This window comes from Barbus barbus (assembly GCF_936440315.1).
Source record: "Barbus barbus genome assembly, chromosome: 40".
Taxonomy (NCBI): Eukaryota; Metazoa; Chordata; class Actinopteri; order Cypriniformes; family Cyprinidae; genus Barbus; species Barbus barbus.
The window spans coordinates 762,831-773,413 of NC_136718.1; the positions used below are offsets into that span (position 1 = coordinate 762,831).

General features: G+C 38.4%; 1 protein-coding gene across 1 annotated transcript in view; it reads right to left on the reverse strand.

The window, feature by feature from the left end:
- LOC306859433 (calcium-responsive transactivator-like) overlaps nucleotides 1–8,639 on the reverse strand; it is a gene marked incomplete at both ends in the record, with an annotated part of 91,139 nt that extends 82,500 nt beyond the window's left edge. Inside the window, 2 exons of the mRNA XM_079400450.1 lie at nucleotides 7,873–7,949; nucleotides 8,571–8,639. Coding sequence (XP_079256576.1) covers nucleotides 7,873–7,949; nucleotides 8,571–8,639 — 146 coding nt within the window. The remainder of the gene's footprint in view (nucleotides 1–7,872; nucleotides 7,950–8,570) is intronic.
- Between the last annotated feature and the right edge of the window lie 1,944 nt (nucleotides 8,640–10,583).

The window sequence follows — 10,583 nt, forward strand, 5'->3', positions numbered from 1 at the left end:
ACTCTGCTGCTCTGTGTTTCACGGAAACCTGGTTGAATGGCGACATACCGGACAGCGTGATTCATCTGCCTAATTACCAGCTGATCAGAGCAGATCGGGACACAGAATCAATGGGGAAATCGCGCGGCGGCGGGACATGCTTTTACATCAATGAGAGGTGGTGTACAGATGTAACTGTGTTAAAGAAGATGTGCTGCTCAGATCTAGAAACGCTCTTCATTAACTGCAAGCCGTTCTATTCGCCGCGGGAGTTCTGCTCGTTCATTCTCGTGAGTGTTTACATTCCACCGCAAGCGCACGTGAGCACAGCTTTACAGAAACTCGCTGATCTGATCACAGAGAGTGAACAACAACACCCGGACTCTGTTTTAATCATTCTCGGGGACTTTAATAAAGCAAATCTCTCCCGTGAACTGCCAAAATACAGACAGCACATCACATGTTCCACCAGAGACAGTAATATATTGGATCACTGTTACACAACAATAAAGGACGCATATCACTCGGTTCCACGAGCAGCTTTAGGACTCTCTGATCACTGTTTGGTTCATCTTATTCCATCCTACAGGCAGAAACTTAAGTCTGCAAAGCCTGCATTAAGATCTGTTAAAAGATGGACTAACGAAAGAGAGCGGGATTTACAAGCCTGTTTTGACCTGACTGATTGGACTGTTTTTGAAGCTGCGGCAAATGATCTGGACGAGCTCACAGAGACTGTAACATCTTATATCAGTTTCTGTGAGGACATGTGCATTCCTACCAGGACTCATCTATTCTACAACAATGACAAACCATGGTTCACTGCCAAACTCAGACAGCTCTGTCAGGCCAAAGAAGATGCTCACAGAAAGGGGGATAAAGTATTGTACAAACAGGCCAAATACACACTGGAAAAGGAGATCAGAGTGGCAAAGAGGAATTATTCTGACAAGCTCAGGAACAAATTCTCTTCCAGTGATCCTGCTTCAGTGTGGTTAGGATTGAAGGACATCACCAGCTACAAAACACCACCCCCCAGCACTCTGGAGAATCAACACCTGGCAGACGACTTAAACAAGTTCTTTTGTCGTTTTGAACGATCACCCCACACCCGCCCAGAACACCCCTCCACACAACCATTCACACCTCCAGCAACCCCTCTCTCCCCCACACCTACAATTCAAATCAGCGAAGATGATGTGTGCCAGGTCTTCAGGAAGAACAAAAGAAGGAAAGCACCTGGTCCAGATGGTGTGTCACCAGCCTGCCTAAAAATCTGTGCTGAGCAGCTGGCCCCATCTTCACACAGATCTTCAATAGATCACTGGAGCTGTGTGAAGTCCCCTCATGCTTCAAACGCTCCACCATCATCCCCGTCCCAAAGAAACACAAAACTACTGGACTTAATGACTACAGACCTTTGGCCCTAACGTCTGTAGCCATGAAATCATTCGAAAGACTGGTTTTGGCTCATCTGAAGGACATCACTGGACCCTTACTGGACCCCCTGCAGTTTGCCTACAGAGCAAACAGGTCTGTGGATGATGCAGTCAACATGGGACTGCACTTCATCCTGCAGCATCTGGACAGACCAGGGACTTATGTGAGGATCCTGTTTGTGGACTTCAGCTCCGCTTTTAACACCATTATCCCGGAAACCCTTCAAAATAAACTAACTCAGCTCTCCGTCCCCACCTCCGTCTGCCAGTGGATCAACAGCTTCCAGACAGACAGACAGCAGTTAGTAAAGCTTGGTAAATTCACATCCAGCACACGCACCATCAGCACTGGAGCTCCTCAGGGCTGCGTACTCTCCCCACTGCTCTTCTCCCTCTACACCAACGACTGCACATCTAAAGACCCCTCTGTCAAGCTCCTGAAGTTCGCAGACGACACCACACTGATCGGCCTCATCCAGGACGGTGACGAGTCTGCTTACAGACAGGAGGTTAAGGAGCTGGCTGTCTGGTGCAGTCTCAACAACCTGGAGCTTAACACGCTCAAAACTGTGGAGATGATCGTGGACTTCAGGAGAAACCCCCCTGCTCTCCCCCCACTCACCATCATGAACAGCACTGTGACTGCAGTGGAGTCATTCAGATTCCTGGGCACCACCATCTCTCAGGACCTGAAGTGGGATATTCACATTGACTCCATTGTCAGGAAGGCCCAGCAGAGGTTGTACTTTCTTCGCCAGCTGAGGAAGTTCAACCTGTCACAGGACTTACTGAAACAGTTCTACTCTGCCATCATTGAATCCATCCTCTGCACCTCAATAACTGTCTGGTTCAGCTCAGCTACCAAATCTGACCTCAGAAGACTACGGAGGGTAGTCCGGACTGCTGAGCGAATCATTGGTACAACCCTTCCCACTCTCCAAGAACTGTACTTATCCAGAGTGAGCAAAAAGGATGGTAAAATCACTCTGGACCCCTCACATCCAGCACACAACCTCTTTGAACTGTTACCATCTGGTCGACGCTACAGAGCTCTGAGCACCAGAACGACCAGACACAGGAACAGTTTCTTCCCTCAGTCAATACATCTCATGAACACTCAATAAATAAACGTAGAACACACAACTAATTCATTATCCATTCACCACACTCACTTATTTTATTTTCTCATTTCTAATTTGCACATACTTGACCTGTACATACATAGTCGCCTATATTATATATTATATATTGTGTATTTTTTATTTTTTATTTTTTTGCTGCTTTGTACATTGGTTATTGGCTATTTCTTGTTATTTTGTTTTATTACCTGTGTCCTGTCCTGTTACTGTCTTTCTGTTGCACTGTGGAGCTTCTGTCACTATAACAAATTCCTTGTATGTGTAAACATACTTGGCCAATAAAGCTCATTCTGGTTCTGATTCTCTGCTCCATCCAGGTATAGTTCTCTGTGCATTTGTTTTTTTTATTCATGTGTATCGATTTGTTCTCATTCAATTTCATGTTTGATCTAAAGTTAGTTATGGAAAATTAAATTACATGACAGAGTAAATAATTGTAACACTTTGTTTTGCATTGTCGTTTGTGACATGTTTATATTGTTTTATTTTGATATGTTGTCATCGTGATGTTTGCTCAGACCGCGTTGAGCGAGCTGAAGAGAGGTGGAAAGATCACCGAAAGTTTCTCAATCTCATTGTTGTACTCTCTCTCTCTGCTCCATCCAGAATCGGCATTTCCATGCCAATAAACTCTCCGCAGCAACAGTTCCAGTGGTCTGCCTCATCATTGTACACAACGCAGTTCGTAACAGTGACGGTATAGACCGGTTACACTAAAATCAATATCACATTTGTGTTTTTTGCGAAAACATTTCACTCTTCGTGTGATATTGATTAACTATATGAAATTATATAAATATTTTCTGCCCCCATATCTTGAATTTTGGCAGCATTCTAAATGCATTTATTAGACTGAATCATACAGTGAAAGAACGCACTGTAAATAAGCACTCATAACTTCTTTTATAATCTGTATGATAAATGAATCTCTTACTTTTATCATACATGCATCTGAACTTTTGTTGCTTATGATGAGAGAATTTGCGAGTTTCAGTCTAAACAAAATTCAGCTATGACTAATCTGAATGCCTCTGATTGGCCACTGCTAAGCTAAACAGAATCGTGTGTGATTGGTTATAATGAGCAATGCTGTAAAACACGTAAAAATAAAATAAGATGTAACATGAGCTATTTTTATTCTAAATGTATTACAGCAATCAAATCCTTTCATTTAATTTTCACTAGTTTCATGTTTCAAGTATTATAGTTTTATTGAAAAACCAGGGGACCCCCCAAGTATAGGGGAACCCCCTAGCCCCCTCCCCCCCTCTCTCAATTCGAACATTGCGTCTAACGATTCTAATGGATTCACAAGTTTCAAAATCAAGGTTCTTAATCCTGTTCCTCGTGTTTCCCTGCTCTGCATCTCTCTCTCTCTCGCCTGATTCAGATCAACAGCTCAGCTCCATCAATGAACTGTGTTCCAATTATACACTATATGTGTACAGACAGACGGATATTTTTCACATAGCTACGAGAAGCGTTAAACATGGACACGAGTTGGCGTGCTAGCGAGCAATACTTGGCTGGCAAACATTTCTTGCTACAAAGTAAACAATTACTTTACAAAACTGCTACAATGCAATCATGTATCCTGCTGTATTACAGCTTTAATCAGGATAAAAAACTTATATATTATATTAAAAGCTTACATAAGCAGTAGCATTTACTAATAACAGCGTATCTAAAAGTATGAGACCACAAAAAAAAAAAAAAAACATACCATTCTGAAGCGTCCTGTAAGAGCAGGTTCTGCACGATCCTCTTCACTAATATTCTCTGGGTCTCAATCGGGCTCAAATTAATAAGCAATATAGACGAAGCCATTGTTTACACTACAACAGGAGCGCATTCTGAGGTATGGGGCGTAACATTTCTGAACGTGCACTAGGCGGTTTAGCCAATCACAACACACTGGGCCAGCAAACCAATCTGAGCCCATCGCGTATCTCTGAGGGAGGGGCTTCATAAAAACAGGAAATCATCAGAGCGTTCATCGGAGAAGGGACAGAGCATTGAATAAAGGTAAATTATGCCAAAAATAATGCATTTTTTTTAAACGAAGCATTAACACATTGGACTGCATCCATAAACACAATCAAGCCTACAAAAATCCCAGTCAACCACCACTTTAACAGAACTTTGTAAGATCGCAGTAAACTAAGATTAGCTTGTTAATAATTATCGCCTAAAGGGAGCGCTCTTTGCACCATAGCAATGGATGGGACAAACATTAACATTTTTTATCAAAATAGATTAGAGAAGAAGGAGGTTAGAGCACCCTCAGTATTTTTAGAAGCACCCTCAGTGATTTGATTCTGGAACCGGACCTGCCCTGCTGTTATTAATACAGTATGTCTGTTCCAAGTGAGCGATTATTAACTTCTAATAATTGAACTTCTCAAAAATTATGTCATGTAATTTGTGTGCTTAATTCATGAGGTGCTATATTTAATCTAAATGTTTAAATATAACGCTTACTTCATCGCTATCATCATACAGTAAAAGAGATGCACATATAATTACGCCATTTAGCCTACTGTATATAAATCCTGATATGTGCCTGACAAGGTTTATAGATCAGGCCTGTCTGACTGGCGCAAAAATATTTTGTGTTACATGAATGAATTAAATTATGAAGAACAACTGGAGACAGATTGGAGATGCTTTTACTTTGCATTTTAAGCCTTCTGCATTACATATTTTTTTTTAACGGCTTTATAATAAATGTTGGGGACAAAATCGACCTTGGAAAAAAGTGGTGGGGACATGTCCCACCCGCAAATTACGCCTATGGTTTGAGGGGTGTTTTCGCAGAATGTCCAAACAGAACATAGGTGGGCATTATGCAAATGTGGTATCTTGTGAACTTCACGGAAATGGGATTTGAATTTTAAACGACAATAACTTTATGATGCACTGTCAGCTTTACAGCTTTGCAGATTGTTTACATTCACATACAGCTACATTACACTCTGCATGAAAGGTAATTTTCAAAAATCCATAATAGGGGCACTGTCATAGAAGACCATAATCTAATCAATCCACAAATGCATTACATTTTTGGAGTGTTTGTTTTCACTAAGTGCAAATAATCTGTCTTGTGGTTAAGGCTGTTTACACAAATAGAACTAGCAAAATAACAAAAGAAATCAGTGGTGTGGAGAGCAAGGAAAGTGAATTTAGCTTTTTTGATTGGCCTTTTATATATTATATATTATTGAAACTCAATATATAATATTACAAGCTATTTCATGAGCAGCAGTGAGCAGTTACCATGCTACCCAGATACATTGTACACTGAATGTAGCTAGAAGCAAGAAACATATGAGCTTAATTTGTACTAATTATTAGGGCATAATCAGACTTGAGTGTCAGGGTAAGTGCAGACAGATGAATAGGTCTTTGAATGCTAGCACATTTAATGGTCATTTGCGGCAGCGGTTGTACAGTAGGCCAAAGTTGTCACTGCATGTGTTTGAACGGCCAACCAATCAACAAACTCGCGTATACATGCGTATGCATGTTGCTAATCCATCATTGATCTAATCTTCAATAATAAAAGTACAAATATTTTCTTAGCACTCAGACTGTGATTTCTGCAATACGAAACAGGTAACCAGATAAGGTAAACAGGTAACGAGCCAGGTACCTCATGTCATGGGAAAAGTATTTCAAAAGCAGTGCATCCATTATATATTTCTGCTTATACCTTAAATTCTGATCATTTTTGTATGATCTGTATCATGATTTCATGTCATTTGCTCAGTTCATGAGAGTGGAATATTTAAATGTGTAAATGGAAAGCACTGTTTACTTCGTCTCTTCAATCACACAGTAAAAGAGTGCATATGGCCCAGAGTGGCCGGCACTGCACATACAATTATGATCTTTATAATTTATAAATCCTGATACATACACAACAATGTTTATAGATCTGGCTCTCATTAGCACAAATGTATTTTGTCTTATGTGTAAGGCTGAAGTTCAGAACGACTGACTGGGGATGCCTTTTCTTTGCATTGTAAGCCTTCAACAAGTTTTGGGTGAAAACTTTTTGAATTTGAAGATCAAGGTAAACTGTACTTAATTTGTCTTCCAGGAAACATGCAAGTAGCTTCTGTTGCTTCCGAAGGGCAGCACTAAATGGAAAAAAATATATATTTCTACAAAATAAGAAAAATGTGGACATCTTCATTCTGTTCAAAAGTTTTCAACTCCCCGGCTCTTAATGCATCGTGTTTCCTTCAGGAGCATCAGTGAATGTTTGAACCTTTTTTAATTGTTGTGTTTGAGTCCCTCAATCATCCTCAGCGTGAAAAGGTGGATCTCAAAATCATACAGTTACTGCTGGAAAGGGTTCAAATATGCAAAAGATGCTGGAAAACTGAAGATTCTGCAGGACCTGGAGGATTTTTCTGAAGAACAGTGCTCAGTTGAACTGTTCAGAACAAACAAGGGACTCATGAACAACCATCACAAAACAAAAAAACAGTCGTAGATCATCCAGGTAACCACACACAGTATTAAGAACCAAGGGTTCCCAAACTTTTGAATGTGGTTATTTTAATCATTTCAGCATTTTTTTTGTCTTGTGGACTATATGTAAACATCTTTTATGGAAAATATCTTATTCAGGACAGTACTAAATAAAAATAACATGCATTTTGTATGATCTCTCTTATTTTGTTAAAATTATTCACATTTTCACAGATCCTGCAAGGGGTTCCCAAACTTTCGCATGCAACTGTATATCATGACAAATAAAATGGTGAACCCAGATATTTTTGAAAACCTAGTCTTTTTTTTTTAAATGCTTTAAAAGTAAACTCAATAAGCTATTGCTTACAATTATCAGACTCTTATTCTTCTCTAAAGAACAATGGTTTCCGACTCGTTCAGGACACACATTGTTTGTTCACTGACTGCTGCTGCAGTGATGTTGGTTACTCATTCAATCTGAATCATTCTGTTTCAACATGTATAACATTCAAGTTGTGTTTGTTGTTATATTGTTTGGTTTGCTTGTTTTGTCCATCTACTTTAATGATTGTGCTTTGTAAAACACGGAAAGCAGTGCTTGAGAGCACTCTATACAGTATAGCACACATATACTAGCAGTAGTCAGATTCATCACAGCAAGTCGGGAGATGTCAACACAGTGGTGCCGGTGAACGGCGCTCCACACATAACACAGCAGCTTTCTCCGTTTCAGTTTAACCTTTAAAACATTTCTGTGTGTTCATTACAGAATTACGTAAATGTATAACATTTTAAAAGATCATCTGTCTTGAACATGTAGGACAAATACATACTGTGTACATTCAGATGTTTTTCCTTTGCTCTGATAGTCCATAATGCACTGTATCAGATGATGATTTTCATCCAGCATCTATGCAAGAACAAACAAGTAAAGAAGGTCTGTGATGTTTTTGAGCTCAAATAATTGCTACTACAATAATAGAAAAATAACAGCAATTTATATTAAGTGGCAAATCTATGGATAGTAAGTGCACTTTACAAAGATGGCCTGATACAGAAAAGACAGGCATTCCTAAACCAGACCAATCGATTTTACTTTGATTTTACTTTTACTGACATCACTCTTTGCACTTCGACTGATATTATTTGCAGTTATAATAAATATAATATATTCCTGGCATTAACTGATTCACTATAGATAGGCAATCCCTCTATGATGATAATAATGGCTCTGTAATTAATAATCTAATGGACTAATCACTCGTGTTTACTGAACTTAAAATCTCACTAAACTATTTTCTGATGTGAACTTGAACAATTAGCTACTAATAATGTGGTATTATATGTGTGCGTGTGTTTAAGTGGTAGTATCAAAGCATTAAATCTGGTCAAATAGCCTACATTTAATGTCACAACAGATGAATAACCTGCTGAGATTGGATTAGGGTACATAAGCAGTAAAAGTGTTAGGATGTTTGTGTGTTTGTTTGTTGAGGAGTGACATCAGATACAGTCAAACAAAGCAGCTTACCTTCTGGATGGTCTGTTGTGTGACCTCTCCTTTCCCCCTCGGACGCACAGCTGAAAATGTGACAGACATATTCCGGTGTGAAATAATAATAAATGCTTTATCTGTGTATATTATGCCGCGTTAAGGCGCTTATAGACTCCGGACGAGTATTGCTGATGAACACAGGGGAGTCTCAGCGTCTAAATATGACAGTTTTGCAAAAAATGAACCATTAGATAACTGGCCGATGTAAAGCACAAAAGGGTGTTTAATTTTGGTACAGCTCGCTAGACATGCATTTTTCGCGCTCATTCATAAATAAATGTATTATGTGGGGGACCACCTGACCTCCTCCAGTCTCTCTTGGTATAATCTATTCATCTCTATTGGGCCGGTGCCGGTGCGCTCCGTGACGCGGATTCACGAACAGAATGCGTCACACACACACACACACACACACACAGAGATGCTCGTGAACAAAGGGAACCGGCTCACGTCTGAGATTTCTTTTTGTAACACGACAGAAAAGCATGTTGTTGTTGTGTTTTGCGCCACACTCACCCAGCACTGACAGGGAATGTTGTGTTAATGTGACCAACGGGAGAATATCATTCACCCCTTATCATAAACAACCATGGCTTTACTTCAAAAAATAAATAAAAATAAAATAAAAACATGGTTACTATAGTTAAACCATGGTAATCTCAAATTAACCATGGTTTCGCTGCACTACTATATTATGGTTTTATTAAAACTGTACAAAAAAAAAAAAGATTACTACACTTTTACTATAATAAAACCGTGGTTATTTGTGACCCTGGAGCATAAAACCAGTCATAAGGGTCAACTTTCCGAAATTGAGATTTCTACATCATCTGAAAGCTGAATAAATAATATTTCCATTGATGTATGGTTTGTTAGGACAATATTTGGCTGAGATACAACTATTTGAAAATCTGGAATCTGAGTGTGCAAAAAAATCTAAATATTGAGAAAATCACCTTTAAAGTTGTTCAAATGAAGTTCTTAGCAATGCATATTACTAATCAAAAATTAAGTTTTGTAATATTACGTTATATTTAAATTAGCAAAATATCTTCATGGAACATGATCTTAATATCCTAATGATTTTTGGCATAAAAGAAAAATGTATAATTTTGAGCCATACAATGTATTGTTGTCTATTGCTACAAATATACCCCAGCGATTTAAGACTGCTTTTGTGCTCCAGGGTCACATTTTTCGCAAGGGATATACACATGAACCCAACATTCAGACAGAGTAGTGTTACATTTTAATTAATTCATTTGTACATTCTAATTGAATTTATGTGGCACACGCGTACTGTTTTTAGTATATGATTTTAATAATTTAACATTTATTAGACATAATAATGTTTGAAGTTTTTAATTTTTTTTAATTGTATCACACTAACTGTAAAAGAAAATGGTATTATAATTTTTTTTTTAATGTTTAGTACAATTATATTAAATAAATTAGTTTGGCTGAATGATAAAATAGAGTGAATGCATGTCAACCAGCTACACATTTCTGCTCAAATCTTGCTGTCATATCTCTAATATCTGTTGAACGACAACTAATTCTTTTTCATTATGATGAAGTATATTATGTACACTGACAAGATTATGTTTGTGAAGCATTTTAAAATATTTGAATTTCTAAATGGATTTCTGTGAAAATATGGTCTGATCTTCATCTATGTCACAATGAAAGACAAAAATAATTTGATTAAACTAATGACACACAAACAGCTGTGTTTTTCAAAATTTTATTGAAGAAACTGAGTGATGCCCTGCACTTTAAATAAAGGCACACAAAGTACTAACAAATCTGGTGGTCTCAAGAAGGGTTGGTTAGTGTCGAACATGCCTTGATCCTAACAGCTTAAAATACACTCCAGAGAATTACAAAGATGGAAAAGTCAACATTGCAAATGTAGAAAATTCAGGACTGTTGCTACTCTCCCAGAAGCTGGCATCCTGCAAAGATCATTCTAAGAACACAATGAGCAAT